At 44.3% G+C, this 18,315-nt stretch overlaps 1 protein-coding gene across 1 annotated transcript in view; it reads right to left on the reverse strand.

Annotated features, from left to right (window-relative positions):
* The window catches only part of LOC126474660 (uncharacterized), a 421,515-nt gene that overhangs the window by 369,837 nt on the left and 33,363 nt on the right, over positions 1–18,315 (reverse strand). The window contains exon 2 of the mRNA XM_050102139.1: positions 14,989–15,183. Within this exon, the coding sequence (XP_049958096.1) occupies positions 14,989–15,136 (148 nt within the window). The 5' untranslated portion in view covers positions 15,137–15,183. The remainder of the gene's footprint in view (positions 1–14,988; positions 15,184–18,315) is intronic.

Here is an 18,315-nt window from a genome sequence, read left to right on the forward strand (position 1 = left end):
CCCTTCTCATTTTCCGCCTTTACTGTTTCATTCGCAAACTGTTCATGGGAAGAAAGATTGTTGGTAACCCTCCGTGGGAGCTCAAAACTGTCTAAAATTTATCTTCATGTTTTAATCGCGAGGTATAAGTCGGAGGAAGCAATATATTGGGTGACTCTCCTCGGAACTTCAACAGTGCCGAGTATGAAACCTTCTTAATTGGATTCTGTTTCAAACCCGATAGTAACTCTGCCGTCGAAGAGTACAGTTTCATCTCAACCACTTTTCGAACGAGATAACATCCTTGGAAAGGATATATAACTGAGCAGGTCGTGAAAAACTGTTGTACCGCACCACGAAGAATTTGTTGACTGATATGTTGTGTCTAACACCGTTATGGAACCATGACGTAATCTCGACTAGCCGACTACGAAATGTCAGTAACTTCACGTGCTTTTCTGTGTGCTTCCTAGCCTCGTGGGAAGTGGAACTTTACGAGTATGAAATAGCCACATAGCGAATAATAAAGAGAAAATGCCGAAAGTATGTAGCAAATACAGTGTACCCCAGGAGAAATGGTCATTTGAAGCAAAAAAGTTCGTATGGACGTATCCGCTATTCCGAATGGCTAATCCGAGATAGAACACATTTAATGTACGTTTGCTTCTCGGCTTGTGGAGCACATCTATGTATCTTATCGATCCAGCCTCTTTGACGTTTTATTATGTCCACCCTACTCCGTTGTTTTCAAGCTTTTTACTCAGAATGTCTTTCCCCCATCAAATTAGCACGTTGAAAGCATAGTTGTTTATGGTGTGTTGTGAGTGATGTAGTGCGAGGGATTGAGACTATATCAGAGATTAGGTTAGACCAAATTAGATTAGATTAGAACTTGTTCTATAGATCATGAATACGACACTTCGTAATGATGTGGAACGTGTCAGGTTAATAAAAGGTTTCTATACAAGATATTACATTACACAAAATAATACATGGCACTTAATATATATATATTTTTGGTGTGTGTTGGGGGGGGGGGGGGGGGGTGTGTGGAATTACCGACTTACTATACCCAAAAATTCATCTAATGAGCAGAAGGAGCTGTCATTAAGACATTCTTTTAATTTCCTTTTAAATGCTAGGGATCTTCACTGTAGCCTCACAAAATAAATAAATAAATATAAATATATATATATATATATATATATATATATATATATATTTATTTATTTATTTTGTGAGGCTACAGTGAAGATCCCTAGCTCTTTAAATAAGTGTCTGCAGGATGATCTTGGATGAGCTGCAGCAATTATTCTGATTACACGCTTCTGTGCAATGAACACTCTTTTACTCAATGATGAGTTACCCCAGAATATGATGCCATACGAAAGCAGAGAATTTAAATAGGCGTGGTAAACTAATTTACTGAGATCCATATCGCCAAAATTTGTAATGACCCTAATAGCCTAAGTATGAACTCAAACGTTTCAGCAGATCTTCAGTGTGTTTTTTCCAGTTCAACCCCTCATCACACACCTAGAAATTTTGAATATTCTACCTTCAAAATAGAAGCGTCGCTTAACTGTGTTTGTACACGCGCTTGCTAAAGTGCCAAACATCTGCACTAATGAAGAATACGCAGACTTGATCTGTGTTTACAGCTTCTGCGATGGCAGTAACCGTGCTACTAACGAAGAATGCCGTCAGAACCTTCAGATGCGTCGAATTCCTGATCGCAGAGGGATTACCAGAGTTTTCAGAAAAATGCTCAAGCAGGTATTCTTGCATGTTCTCATTTTTCTCGTGAACATGTAGTTCAATAACGTGAGGAGGGACAGCGACAAGCTGTTGGAACGGTGCAGCGTACTCTTACTACCAGCAGGCGGCGACATTTATGCGCGTATCAATGCCCCACGAACCGTGTATGGCGAACATTACACCCTAAAACTTGTACCCATTTCACATACAGCGTGTCCACAATACTCAAATGACACACTGCCTGAATTTTGTCAGTGGTTAGATGACAATAGTCATTTGCTTACAGTAGTACTATTCACTGATGAAACCACGTTCACACGGAATGGAATCAACGAAACACGTAATAATCATCGACGGTTGAAGGTAACCGAATTCAAAGTTCGTTTGTGGGTCAATGTCTGGTGTGGCACGGTAGGAAACGTGTTGATACGTCCAGTTATTTTAAAAGAGCGAATGACGAGACAGAATTACTTGAACTTTTTGGAAAGTTCCATTGTTTTATATCTTGATAAGTTCCTTTGGCCCTTAACGTGTATTTCCAGCGTGATGGAGCTTTTCCACGCCTTACCAGACCTGTGAGGGAACGTCTCATTCGCACTTACCCTAATCACTGGAATGGCCGTAGTTGTTCAGTTATTTGGGCTGTAAGATCACTAGACATTTCGCTATTAGCTTTTTGTTCATGGATTTGGATGAAGGCCTAGGTGTACAACGATAGGTGAATATGCGAGATGAACTGCTTGGTCGCGTCATTAAGGAACGTCCATAGGCAGTCAGACAAGCGACACAATATGCTCTCCGCAGAGTGAACAAACGCACTGAAGCTTGCGGTGGGATATGCGAACATTTGTCATGAACTGCACAACAGCTATAATGTGATATGTTCGCTAATGCTTGGAGCTTAATGTATTTAAAATACGAATTTTTCAATTTATACGTTTTAGAACACAAGTTGTAACGTTTAATAACTGATATATGTGTGTAAACCTGAGGATTATTGAATAAAACAGAAAATCAGTAACAATAAATTTTTCAATTTATACGTTTTAGAACACAAGTTGTAACGTTTAATAACTGATATATGTGTGTAAACCTGAGGATTATTGAATAAAACAGAAAATCAGTAACAATGTACGTTAAATGTGTTCTGTCTCATCGACAGTTCGCAATAGGGCATATGTTCATATGAAGTTTCTTATTCAAATAATCTTTCCTGTCATATCCACGATTATTGATCATTTCCCTTCGTACCCTCTAAATTTGCAACATACCTTCGGCATTTTCTCTTTATTATTAGTTGCTCCACGTATTTCCAACTCTATTTTACTTATTTGGGGATATCCTCCCAACCCCGGCTCGATTTCAACCAAATTTGACACAGAAACAGCAGAACTCATAAGTATCAGCACTGTGGGGCTTGTATCCCCCTAGCTCCAATAGCAGTGCAGGTATGGTCTGAAACGTGTGGTGTTTAGGCTTCCCTGCACCACAGGCATGTTGTGTGGGAACAGTATCAGCCTGTCAAATCAACCTGGTTTGCAGGGCAGCCTATATGTCGGGGCCAAGAAACGGTTTTCCAGGCCCTGACCTGTATGCTGCCTTGCATGACAAGCATATTGTGTCACGAGTAGTATTGGCCTGCCTTATAGACCTACCCTTAATGAGAGACTTGTTGAGAGTAGTAATAATTTGCTTCATCTTACTGCATTGCTGCATATACTGATGAGCGTGGCAGGGGACAGGTTGAGATGGTTAGAGGAGGCGGATGGACCAAGTGAGGGGAGGGAGGGGAGTAGGAAATGGATGGAGAGAGTGTAGGAGGTGGGATGCATTAATCAGGTGGAAGGTGTAGAGGGGTAGTGAACAGGTGGAAAAGAAGAGGGGGAGGCAGGAATGGAAAAAGAGTGGCGGAGGATATGGTCAGGGGGAGGGGGGAGAACGATATGGTTGGAGAGAAGGTGGAGGAAATGGGCGGAGAGATTGGGCAGGAGGCAACAGACAGAAGTGGGAGGATAATGTGAACAGAGGGAGGAAGAGCGGGACACAGATAAAAGAGGAAGAGGTGTGTTCAGTAAATGTGTTGAACATATATGTGGGCAAAACCACTGGGTGGTGGTGGTGGTGGATTTGTGAGAGAGGATCAAACAGCGAGGTCATCGGTCCTATCATCTTAGAGAAGGATGGGGAAGGAAGTCGGCCGTGCCCTTTCAAGGGAACTATCCCGGCATTTGCCTGAAGCGGTTTAGGGAAATCATGAAAAGCCTAAATCAGGATGGCCGGACGCTGATTTAAACCGTCGTCCTCCCGAATGCAAGTGCAGTGCACTAACCATTGCGGCACTCGCTCAGTAAGCCACAGGGAAAAGACTAGCATATACATACACCATAAGTTGTAAACAATACTTGTGCTTTATAACTTTAGCAGATGTTAAAAAACTTTACTGCACTTTCATAGAGATCCTGTCCTGCCACAGTTACAGCTCTCAGGTCCTCTCTTGTTGGATGCCAGACATCTTTATGACCTCGCCGTCTCAACCGGAACCTTTAGCGTCGCCTAAAAGCCATCTTTGCTGCCATGCAGTCTACGAGTTTACCATAAATACCCACACATGCCTATTGATGTTCTCACTATAGATTATGATTGGTTATCTCTTTTACATACATTTTTAACAGAGACTGACGTAATGTTGATTATAGCAGTTACATTGAATAAGGGACCTATTTCTTCATCTGTTGTTAGCTTTCGTGTGACCATTTTATATATACTGTATTGTAAAAACCGTTTGACGTCCTGTATGCCTGATTGGCTATCGCTGATATAGTTCGCTGTGCAGTGGGCGGAGCATCGCGCATTTAGGCATGAGCTGCTACACTCAACAGCAGTTAACGTTCGTGGAGGTGGTGTGGCGCCTGCTCCGTTCACAGCCACCATCTACCATCGTGGGCATAGTTCCTTCTTTTGCTATTTGTTATGTAAGATGTATTTTGTATATTACTACATGCCTCTAATTCTATTGTATGTACATATTTCAGTGCAAGGTCTGAAGATGATCTAAAACAGACCGAAACCGGCAACTTCATATATATTTAAAAAGTTTATTGCTGTTGTGACTATTCATATTCATTTTTAAGTAATAAATATACAGCTGTACTCCGAGGAGACATGCACTCAAAATTTACTGCACACTTTTCCACTCATTTCTTCCAAACAATGCACAAATCTTTAAAATGTCTTGCCGCGACTCAACCAGTGAATATTGTCACAGGTCAGTAAGTCATTGTACACCGAGCTGGCTTCTACCAACGCTTCGAAGTTTCTTTTATTAGAAGCTTGCGACGATATGAGGTTATTATTTTCGTTACTACGACCATTGTCTTACAAAGGGAAGTGAAGTCACCCCTCTCACGCAAGGCTTGTTGATGTTTGAAGCATTGGAACTCAGGAATAGAATGTCTAATGTGTGCTTGGAATAAAATAATAAAACTATTGTTTTACCTCCACATTGGAAGCACTAACAGTAGTTATCGATACATTTTTTAATGTATTTCTTTTTCGCTTAGCGCATTTTTAACAGACCTACAAATATATGTGTCCTTTATAGTTGCTGGCAACGATATTATCGCAGTTAATTCCTCTTTGACGTCACTTACAACACAATATCTAGCAGCTTTAGTTACATCTGTAGTTTCGTCAAGACTCAGCGAAATGTAAGAAGACTTGGTGTGATTTCTTTTACATTTCCCGCCAGTTGTAGGATTACTGTGTTTCTAGATAAAGGAGCATCTTCGATGCGCTTCGTTATGTTATCTTTATTTTCAGAATCTTCAGAAAGTGACGGGGTACACGCTAAACAAGCTTCCTTCAAAAATTCCCCGACTCCAAAAGGTTTACCTCGCCGGGCAGTGACGCTTGCATCCCAGATCCTGCGGCCCTCGTATGAAAATCTTCGTTAACATAATTAATCATAGAATCCGACTGTCTATTCCTGTCTTTAATTGCACATGCAATGCTTTGCTTTTGCTTTGGTTCGCTCTTTTAACAAAAATATTTGTGATTTGCTTCATAGTGCCGTTTTACAGACGATGTTCGACATGCTACTGTCCTCTAACATAAAAGACACACCTCTTTATGGCCTATATTAATCATGCCATGTTCCTCAGTCTACCAAGTTTAAAACTCTCTATTACACTTATCTTGCAATTTTTTTCCAAGCCAAACTAGTCCTGTTTAATAACATGAGTTTAAAAATGGTCCTGACTACGTGTAATAGCAGCACACGACGTAAGCGTTCAACAAAGAAAAATAAGCATAGTAACACTGTTTCGTCGCGATAATTCGGCAGTATGGTACCTGTTGGTAGAGGTCACAAGTCGTCGTTGTTGAAACAGCTGCCAACCTATGCGATCTGACAGTGGATGACAGTGTGTTATTACCGATGTATCTGAGTACACCGCGACTCACAGTGAGAGAGCATGAGCGAAGATCTGTCATCTCCAATTTCTACGTCGCGTCGGCACCGACAGCCCGTTCACGATGAACTTTGGTACAATGACTTCAGGTGCAGACGGACAAATGAATTATTTTGATTAGGTAGGGAAGGCCTACCTAAATTCCTCATTTTATGCTGTGCCCAAATTATTTGGTTTTCGCCATCCCTGCTTTACACTCATCGCTGTCGCACTATTGACCAGCTTGTGGTGTCGTCTGAAGAACAAGGTGCCATGGCAAAAAGTTGTTACCTCACGACGGACCCACAAGTAAGGATAGTCGCTGCCTTTCGCAGCAGCATACAGTCGTCGGGATAGACACGGCCTGTAGAGGTTCTGTACGCCGCTGCTGCTGGAAGATTACTTACGTCAGAGCGCTTTGCCGCTCACCACCACACTGCAGCTATCGCTAACGACACCACCATCGTTTTCGTTAGTTCTAGCAGCACGAGTTATTCGAGGGCTGTTCGGAAAGTAAGGTCCGATCGGTCGTGAAATGAAAACCACAGTGAAAATTAAAAAAAATTATTCGCAACATTTAGCCACACCTTCCACCTACCTCTCTAAAAAGTCACCGCTCCGATTTAGACATTTGTCGTGGCGTTGTACAAACTTACCAGTACACTCGTCACAGAAAGCAGCCAACTGTGCTTTCCGCCTATTCTCTATGCTGGTCTGCCTTTCGTTTGCAGGAAGTAGTGCTCGGAATGTCTGTTTCCATTATCTTGTGTGTAAATAGCCGGTGTTTATCATGGTGCTTTTGGGTACGCCTTTGGGCATAGACAACCTCGTCCTCTGTGGTGTTATATGGGTTGCCGGCCCTGAGGGGCTACCTTGGTCCCGGTATAACATCGTTGCTTGTGCCAAAATGTTGTCTTCGTAGCCAGCGGTTCATGTGAGATGAAGAACGGAGGGACCCAATTAAGGGCTGTATTGTGGCGGATTGAAAACGCTGCAGGAACGTCTTCATTACCCCTGCAGAAATCCGCTGAAAGATGTCTTGCAGAAAGAAACTTATGACATTTATGTTATGTGGTCTGCATAGCCTCAGGTGAAATCTCTCATCAGATCCACATACTTGGCGGGAGACATTGTTTTAGCATTTTACGTGATCAGTTTGCGCTCTGAACTGAAAAGAGCGACGTGAAGCGATCGATAGGCACACTAAAGACACTGCCCAACACATCTGTGCAAAGTTCCATTGTATTTTCACTGTGGTTTCCATTTCGCGCCTAATGAGACCTTACTTTCCGAGTACGCCTCGTATTAGAAGTCGAACTGTATCGAAGTTTATAGCCAATTGTAAATTGATATGAGACTATCGTTGTGTATTGTATCAAGTGATAGTGTTCAGCGACAGTAGCAAATATACAGAACAGTCCTCTGGAGATAGATTGCTTCCGAGTTAAGTATTTTATCTTGTTCACGTCTAAATAAAGTTATATTTTATATTGTGTGTGCTGCAATATACACTAGGCCTTCTCCAGAAGTACATCTAGGCTTGCTAGACCCCATTGCAGTGCCGGAGCGAATGTCTCAAGTGTATTTTTCGTCCGGCTCTACGCAAATAAAATACACAGTTCGTCAGGAAGTGGCCACTAGTCCACAGGAAATGATCACCCAAGTGATGGAAGCCTTCATCAGTGTGCACGCAACAACAGCACTCAGTTAACGGACATTATTTTTTGAATAGAAGTAGTTACTGTAACAAATGGCGTTTAATGTACATTCAGATGACAATGAAATAAAAATTGTCATATACTTTGTTTGGAAGTTATTTAGCCTCGAAATGTATCAGCTAATTTTACTGTGCCCTGCAAGTTGGTAACAGATGCCTTTGGCGAAACAAATATTTTTAATAAATGTTTTATATTTGCTACTGATAACATGGTGTAGTCAAAAAAATATTCTCCATCGATGAATAGCATTTCACTTTCTCTCCACTAGTGTACATTATACGAGTACTCACACAAACCTTCAACTGAAGATGGATGACTGAATGACCGGTGCACATTTTTCTTGTGTATCCATTACTTTACTGCCATCTTCAGCAAATAGACGAGTTACTATAACACAGCACCAATTTTGTGTTACTTTTTTAGTAACGCCATATTTACATGAATGGCACACCGTAATACACTTTGAAACAAGTCTTCAGTAAAAGAAGTGGACAACGGAATAAAAAGTATGTGCCACTTAAAAACTACACTGCTCTTCATATCGTGGTAACGAAGAAATATAAAAGAAAGGTAATTATGCTGCTTAATCTCCCAATGGTAGCTAAAAATATTCTACTGATATAGTTTTTACAGGGCTTCTGGACAAAAAGTTATTATGGTTCGTAAATATACACTGCTCCGACAAAAAAGAGAATCACCCAGAAGGAGAGGTACAAACTAAATAAAACTTCAGTGATTGAGAGGTTATGTGATGTTATTCCAGTGATAACAAAACAGAGTCAAATTTAGGAAGCAGTTGGCAGTATCATGAGGCCATTGTATCTTCTCCTGAGGCAAAGTAGCCCACAAATGTTGTAACAGGTCCCCGACATCCTGTATACTGGGTCTGGGACAGAATTGACGTCCGACTTAGTCCTACACATGTTCTATTGGGGACCGATCTGCGATCTTGCTGGCTACAGGAGTACCTCAACATCATTCAGACAGTTCATAGAGACACGTGAAGCGCGGACAAGCGTTGACCTGTTGAAAAATGGCATCGCGATACTGTGCCATGGGACGTAACGCATGAAGGTGCAAGATGCCTGTCACGTACTGTTGTACCGTCAGAGTTCCCTCAGTCATTACCAATTGTGACTTGAAGTCATACCCGATGGCACCTCGCACCATGACACCATGAGTAGCACCGCTCTGTCACTCCAAAACATTGGAGGAATGGAACGTCTTCCCAGGTAGCCGCCATAGTTGCCGAAGATGTCATTCGGGTTGGTGCGGAACCTTGATTTATCAATGAACACATACACTGAGGTGACAAAAGTATCGCGTACACGGTGTATGAAAGCGCAGTGCATTTGCGTAGCACTCAGTTGTCATGTCATTCATCTGAAACGATGTCAGACAGGAATTAACAGACTTTCCGCGCGGAATGTAGTTGGACATTCCATTTTGGAAAACGTTAGGGAATTCAATATTCTGGGATCCACAGTGTCACGAATAGTCGCAGATGTCCGTGTAGGATTTACGACGAATGTATCCGTTAGGACAGTGCTGCGAAGTGTGACGTTAGTGGGCTAAGGCAGCAGACTACGGACGAGAGTGCGTTTGCTAACAGCACGACATCGTCTGCAGTGCCTCTCCTGGGCTCGTGGCCGTGTAAGTTGATCCTAGATGACTGGAAAACCGTGGCCTGTGCCGATGAGTGCCGATTTGAGTTGGTAAATGCCAATAGTAGGGATCGTGTGTCGACCAGACTCCAAGTAGCCATGGGGCCATGCCGTTAACGAAGCACTGTGCGAGCTAGTGGTGGCTGCATAATGGCATGGGCTGTGTTTACATGGAATGGACTGCATGCTATGGTCCAACTGAGGCGACCATTGACTGAAAATGGTTATGTCCGGCTACCTGGAAACCATATGCCGCCATTAATGGACTTTATGCTCCCAAACAATGATGGAATTTTTATAGGTGACAATGTGCCATGTCACTGGGAAACAGTTGAAGACAGTTCGAGCCAATTATTTGGTCAAAGAGATTGCCCGATGTGAATCCCTTCGAAAATTTATGGGATTTAATCGAGAGATCATTTCGTACACAAAATCCTGCACCGACAACACTTTCGCAGTTATGTGACGCTATAGAGGCAGCATGGCCCAGTATTTCGGCAGAGTACTTCCAACGACTTTTTCAGTTCCTGGCACGACGAGCTGCTGCACGTCCGACACGATATTAAGAGCAATCCTATGTCTTTCTTCTTCTCAATGTATTTAGCCGTCCATGCACACACGTCACGGCACCACTCTAAACACAGTTGTCTGTAGTTCAAAATGGTTCAAATGGCTCTGAGCACTATGGGACTTAACATCTATGGTCATCAGTCCCCTGGAACTTAGAACTACTTAAACCTAACTAACCTAAGGACATCACACAACACCCAGTCATCACGAGGCAGAGAAAATCCCTGACCCCGCCGGGAATCGAACCCGGGAACCCGGGCGCGGGAAGCGAGAACGCTACCGCACGACCACGAGCTGCGGACAGTTGTCTGTAGTGTTAACGACAAGCCACACATGGGAATGTAATAATCTGGCTGCTGCTAGTCTCCATCCGATGGTACTGGATTACACAGAATGCTAAGGTAGTCAGTTACTTGTTCTCGGATCCAAGGCGTAGGTATGAAGAGCCTATGATGTGCCTGATGCACAATACAGCGATCTTCCCTTGTGATACTGTGCATACTGGAACCATGGTGACGAGTATATCTATTCTCATGCTATAGAGCTGTCCAAAATCGGGCCACTGTAACATCCGAATGCCCCACAAATCTAGATATTGCAAGCTTCCACCACACAGCCAAATGGAAGCCCACACTGAGGCCCGTTTCAAACTACTGAAAGTCAAGTGCTGAAAAAGTTGTCTCACGCGAGTGCGAGTATAAGGCATCTCCCTGTCCTTCACAGTTACCAGCCAACGTCTGCCACTTCTGCAGCGTGAATCACCTAACTCGCAAATATTCCGGAAATGTAAAGTGCTGTTTATGTGCGGTTTTCACAGAATGGATCGTCAATCAGCGGCTTGTATTGTTAGCCAATCAACGGATTGTAATAGTAATTGTAAACTGTATTTTTTGTGCAAAAGTACACTTTTTAAATGGAACAATATCAACGGACATTAACAAACAAAAAGTAGCGTAAATAAATATGTCAGTGGTGTTTGCGCAGGATTCTAAGTGTGAGTCGTTTACGAGATATCGTATTTTGAAAAGTTCTCACACGGACGCTTGTACAATACCTGTGGTAGCACACACTTAAGAACAAAACAAGTGCGTATACTACTTATTGGGTTCTGATCAGTAACGAGACAATGGACCATCACAGGTTGTGCTCAAAATGACCACCGGCAGCGGCAATATGAGCTTCCGGTCTGGTATGGAACGACTGCCGCGCACGTGCTAGCTTTCCCGCGGAAATGGCCGAGCAGTCTGCAGCGTATCGTCGGATGTCGTTTGTATGTCCTTGTAGGCGGCGTCTTTCAGCTTTCCCCAAAGAACAAAGTATACAGGTGTCAAATCCGGGGAACCAGGCCGGCTAAGGTATTGATTCTCTGCGCCCAGTCCAACGATTTGGAAACAATTCGTGAAAAGATACTGTGGTACTCCGTGCAGTACAGGCTGGACAGCCAACATGTTAGTATCTCGGGTTCCTCCTAGTCTGCAGAGGAACGTCTTCTAGGATCAGTGTTAGATGATCTGTCGGGTGGCTGCGATACCTGTGCGCGTTCAGTGTCCATCTCACACCAAACGTTTACACTGCACATGGACGCTGACGTTTCACCTGACGAAGCCAACGGAGATTGTGATCAGACCAATAGTGCATGATTCGGCGATTTACATCGCCACAATTGGTAAATATATACTTATATGGATATGGTGTCTGTTCTTTCGGACATGTGGGGGTGGGACACTACGAATGTAGTGTGTGGACATACAAGGTGAGAATGTGGGTCTCGCGGGAGGTGTGCGCGAGATAGTCCCTGCAGTCGCACTATCCTCTGTGCCCTCGGTCGCCCAGATGGATAGAGCGTCTGCCACATAAGCAGAGATCCCCTGTTCGAGTCCCGGTCGGGGCACACATTTTCACGTATCCCCGTTGATATATATCAAAGCCCGTCGACAGCTGAAGGTATTAATATAATTCTAATTTCACAATTGGTAAATGTCGCTTCATCACTAAACAGGGTGCACGATGTATCTGGATTATGCTGTCTTAATGCCCATGTACAGAAGTAACCACGATGCTCATAATCCTTTTCATGCAGCTCTTGGCAGAGATAGATGTGATAGGATGGAATCTATACCGATGGAGAATGCTTAGGGCACCTCCGTGACTCATGCCACTTCCTCGTGGGATTGCGCAGGAGCAAATGTGTGGATCAACTGTAACAGCAGCAGGAACATACCCTTTCTTCCGTTGTCACTTGTTCCCTTCTGTTACGCTGTTTACGTGTTACCCTACCACTTTCACCTAACTGGTTGATAACTAACTGATGAAATGGTTGACGTCTATTGGGATATCTTGCCGCATACACCGTACAAGAACGAACTGCATTCTTCCTACACTTTCCACTCACCATGAGTATATCGATTTTTTCTGCATCGATATATCCCATCCTCCACTCACGACCTGCTCTTGGACTGTGACACACTGACTGACTAGCAAGTCGCAATGCACTCAAGAAACACACAAGCACTCTGTGAATAACCGTAACAGCATTGTATCCAGCAACTACGCAGACTGATTGCCACAAACAAGTGTCGGTGTGGAAACTTTCCAAAATACGGTATCTCTTAAACAACTCGCGCTATAATCCTGCTACATGCAGAACGGACATCCTAGTTTACCATAATTTTTGGTTGTTTGTATCAGTACGCATTTTTCATTTTAAAAAGTGTATTTTTGCACAAAAGATATTGTCATCTCGTAGAATCCGCGACTTCCCAACACGATATTTCGACGTCGTAACTCGGCGTCTTCATCAGGTGTTCCCTGAGACTGGTTGACGAGCTGACCTTCTCCCATATTTATGCCTGGGCGGTGTGTGGCTCTCCCTATGCTGTCCGCGCCCACTATGCCCATTTCCGGCGGTGATATCAGTCTCTAGGCGCTCCATCTTCGGTCCGCGCCCGTTGCCGCTCTCTTCTGACGTAGCCGACATCCCAAGGCGTTCCGTATTGGGTCCGCGCCAGATAGGCGCTATCATGGCTTTGTTGAAGTTCCTCATGCTGTCCGCGACCGCGGCCAGTTTCTCTCGTGGCCGAGACATTCTCCTGGCCTTCTGAACCGGGTATGCGCCTGTGAGGTGCGCTTCCTGCGGCATCCGGCTGCTGTTGGAGCTGCATATTATGATGGCCATCCTCCAAGGAGCTTGCTGCCGCCTGGTATCGCGTATGCCGTTCTGTTCCGTCACTTACGCCCTTGGACGTCTGTAGTTCATTCCTGGAGGAGGGAACTTCAGCACACCATGGATTATGACAAAACCAGGATCCTTGCTCAGACCCCCCTATTCTTGGCTAGTGTCATTAATGAATCGATTGAAATCAGGTTGGCAGACAACTTGATCAACCGGAAGCAGGATAACAGCTTAGTACTGCGTGGAATCCTGCTTTGGAAGTACTACAGAAACAAAAGTTCCCTCCTGCCGGAATGAACTACAGAGTCCAAGGGCGTAAGTAACGGAACAGAACGGCACACGCGATACCAGGCGGCTGCAAGCTCCTTGGAGGATGGCCATCATAAAATGCAGCTCCAACAGCAGCCGGATGATGCAGGAAGCGCACCTCACAGGCGCATACCGGGTTCAGAAGGCCAGGAGAATGGCTCGGCCACGAGAGAAACTGGCCGCGGTCGCGGACAGCATAAGGAAATTCAACAGAGCCATGATAGTGCTAGGATCGCGCCTATCTGGCGCGGACCCAATAGGGAACTCCTTGGGATATCGGCTACCTCAGAAGAGAGCCGCAACGGGCGCGGACCGAAGATGGAGCGCGTAGAGACTGATACCACAACCAGAAATGGCCACAGTGGGCGCGGAAGGCATACGGAGCGCCACACACCGCCCAGGCATAAATATGGGAGAAGGCCAGCTCGTCAACCAGTCTCAGGGAACACCTGATGAAGATGCCCAGTTGTTGTTGTTGTTGTGGTCTTCAGCCCTGAGACTGGTTTGATGCAGCTCTTCACGCTACTCTATCCTGTGCAAGTCTATCTCCCATTACCTACCGCAGCCTACATCCTTCTGAATCTGCTTAGTGTATTCATCTCTTGGTCTCCCTCTACGATTTTTACCCTCCATGCTGCCCTCCAGTACTAAACTGGTGAGCCCTTGCGCCTCAGAACATGTCCTACCAACTGATCCCTTCTTCTAGTCAAGTTGTGCCACAAACTCCTCTTCTCCCCAACTCTATTCAATACCTCCTGATTAGTTATGTGATCTACCCATCTAATCTTCAGCATTTTTCTGTAGCATGGTGATGCCCAGTTACGACGTCGAAATATCGTGTTGGGAAGACGCGGACCACCGGCAGTACACCCGATTCTACGAGATGACAACAAATCGCCGGGAAAGTCTTAGAAATTATAACACAAAAGATATTCTATCTAAGTATTATTGCAATATGTTTATTGGCTGACAATACGAGATCCTCAGTGCCAATCAGTTCTGTGAAAACCGCACTTCGATAGCACTTTCCATTTCCGCAATATCTGTGGTGCAAGTTTTAAGTGATTTAGCCTGTATACCCTACTAGGCCTGGTAACAACAACACGAACAACAGTAACGCACTCTGATGACTACTTTACCTGTACAGAGAACTGCAATTCCAATCATTTACATACCCACCGTGTACGAAGATAAGCTGATATCTGCACGTCTTCTGGGTGCTTCTTTTTTATCATGGGACACTTGTTTATATCAGTGGTTAGTACACTACATTCCCTTTTCTGGCAGTGTCCGTGACGCCCCCATCTTGTATCCGCAGCTGAGCAGCATTGCCTCAGAGTAGTGGAGGCGGTGAGCGTGCGTTGGCGTACCTCTGGGCGGGCTGGAGTGCACGTAGAGGCCGTTGACCTGCTGCTGCTGGAGCGGCGCCAGCGCCCTCTTGCGGCGCAGCGACATCTTGGCGCGCTGCTGGCGCACCTCGCGCTTCATCTCCGCCGGTGCCGCCACCGTCGCTGCCATCTCGCCCGTTTGCCGCTCAGCGATCTACATGCATCTCGGACACGCACCTGCACAGCGTTGGGATTCCCTGGAATGTTTCATTATGTTGAATTACAGTGTAAAGATAACGTTACGACACTATATAACATTTTTTTTCCTTTTTCCTGTATTTCCTTTTTCTCCGCTTTATCTTCGTAATTGATAGAAAGAATTCTTTACGGTGAGTTGTGTAAATTCATTTCTTTGTACAACTTCTTTTTCCGTTTGCATCAAGCAGTTTTTGGTATCGATCGCTACAATGCCACAGCTTAGGTGCAAGTTCTTAGGTTGGCACTACGACAGACACCGACGACAGCGCCCTCTAGCCGACGCTGCGCAGCTCTACGAGCGCCGATCCAGATTCAGCCCATTTGATTTCGAGCCGACGACCAAGCAACTTCATAGGGAGCTAGTCATTACAGACTTCGTTACTTCAGTTACTTCAATGATAGTTTGTCTCACTACTAGCAGCTCTTAGCGTTGATACCCGCACGGCTTCGCACCTACGTGCTCATCTGAGCCAAAGTTAAGTAATATTATAGTTTGTACATGTTCATACACCAGCAAAAGAATTTTAACTTATACGCAGTACCGCAGTACTTCACCTTTTCCTGCTCCTACTCGCTTCCTACATTCGGCCTACCCTTCAGTTTGCAGGAGCAGATCCACGCGCCGCCTATCCACGCGGGATACAAAACAGTTGTCGTGAATGTAACTGCTATTATCATTTTTCCTGATGTTATTTGTTCGTGCGTATATTAAGATGTTCAAGTTCATTTTCCATGGGCAGAATAATGATATGTTGCAATTTTATATGAAACTGTAAATCGTAATACTCGATGTAGTGCTGAATAATAAGTGTCGAGTGATGTAAAAAGATATCGATAGGTCGACACAGAAAAGTATCTAGAAAGATGTCCTGACGGTGTCTAGAGGGTTACTGGGCGTACGCTTATTATTATGGAGCAAATTTGTACTGGACATGCAGCAGTAACCTATTTGAATTTCATTTAAGGCCAGCTTTCTCTGCATGATTATGTTTGCTAAAACTGATGCCAGTTGAGGATACAGGTGTATATACGTATATGTACAGCTGGTGCCTCAAAATGTTTTTCTTGATTAACAAAGAGTCTGGAGCTATAGCATGAATTTCATTCTCGTGTCACGCGAGTGCGAGTGCACCGTCTGGCGTAGCCGAGGTCAATTAAGTTTCATCAGTGATAAGTTTTTGTGGTTTAGATGTGTCCCTCAAAGATAGAAATAATAGCCATACGTATAGCGTAGCTTATTTGTCCGGCCTGCCGATCGACAGGTTAATCTTAAGAACTATGATATTCAGACGACGAAGCTGTGTGAATGCTGTAACTGCATGGTTTTGTTTCTAGACAGCACATACCCTTTAGTACATACAGCGGACCGTAGAGTTAAACGGAAATATGGTAACGCACTTCCTTGTCGTGAACTGATGTTAACAGCTTTACTCTTGGATGCACGGTGTGCAGATCATAGCACAACTACACTATGTGATCAAAAGTATTCGGACACCTGGCTGAAAATGACTTACAAGTTCGTGGCGCCCCCCATCGGTAATGCTGGAATTCAATATGGTGTTGGCCCACCCTTAGCCTCGATAACAGCTTCCACTCTCGCAGGCATAAGTTCAACCAGGTGTTGGAAGGTTTCTTGGGAAATGGCAGCCCATTCTTCACAAAGTGCTGTATTGAGGAGAGGTATCGTTGTCGGTCGATGAGGCATGGCACGAAATCGGCTTTCCAAAACCACTCCGCCACAGGCCGCGCATTACAAACAGGTGCTCGATCGTGTTGAAAGATGCAGTCGCCATCTCCGAATTGCTCTTCAACAGTGGGAAGCAGTAAGGTGCTTAAAACATCAACGTAGGCCTGTGCTGTAATAGTGCCACGCAAAACAAGGGGCGCAAGCCCCCTCCATAAAAAACACTACCACACCATAACACTTCCGCCTCCGAATTTTACTGTTGACACTACTCATGCTTGCAGATGACGTTCACCGGGCATTCGCCATACCCACACCCTGTCATCGGATTGCCACATTGTGTACCGTGATTCGTCACTCCACACAACGTTATCCCATTGTTCAGTCGTCCAATTTTTATGCTTCTTACACCACGCGAGGCATCATTTAGCATTTACCGGCGTGTTTTGTGACTTATGAGCAGCCGCTTGATGATGAAATCCAAGTTTTCTCACCTCACGCCTAACCGTCATAGTACTTTCAATGGACCCTGATGCAGTTTGGAATTCCTGTGTGATGGTCTGGATAGAAGTCTGCCCATTACACATTACGACCCTACATCTACATCTACATCTACATGGATACTCTGCAAATCACATTTAAGAGCCTGGCAGAGGGTTCATCGAACCACCTTCACAATTCTCTATTATTCCAAACTCCTATAACGCACGGAAAGAATGAACATCTATATCTTTCCTTACGAGCTCTAATTTCCCTTATTTTATTGTGGTGATCGTTACTCCCTATGTAGGTCGGTATCAACAAAATATTTTCGGATTCGGAGGAGAAAGCTGGTGATTGGAATTTCGTGAGAAGATTCCGTCGAACGAAAAACGCCTTTCTTTTAATGATTTCCAGCACAAATCGTGTATCATTTCTGTGACACTCTCTCCCATATTTCGCGATAATACAAAACGTGCTGCCTTTCCTTGAACTTTTTCGACGTACTCCGTCAGTCCTACCAGGTAATAATCGCACACCGCTCAGCAGTATTCTAAAAGAGGACGGACAAGCGTAGTGTAGGCAGTCTCCTTAGTAGGTCTGTTACATTTTCTAAGTGTCCTGCCAATAAAACGCAGCCTTTGGTTTGCCTTACCCACAACATTTTCTATGTGTTCCTTCCAATTTAAGTTGTTCGTAATTGTAATACCTAGATATTTAGTTGGATTTACGGCTTTTAGATTAGACTGATTTATAGTGTAACCGAAGTTTAACGAGTTCCTTTTAGCACTCATGTGGATGACCTCACGCTTTTCGTTATTTAGGGTCAACTGCCACTTTTCACACCATTCAGATATTTTTTCTAAATCGTTTTGCAGTTTGTTTTGATCTTCTGATGACTTTACTAGTCGATAAACGACAGCGTCATCTGCAAACAACCGAGGACG

Source organism: Schistocerca serialis, chromosome 4 (assembly GCF_023864345.2).
Source record: "Schistocerca serialis cubense isolate TAMUIC-IGC-003099 chromosome 4, iqSchSeri2.2, whole genome shotgun sequence".
Lineage (NCBI taxonomy): Eukaryota > Metazoa > Arthropoda > Insecta > Orthoptera > Acrididae > Schistocerca > Schistocerca serialis.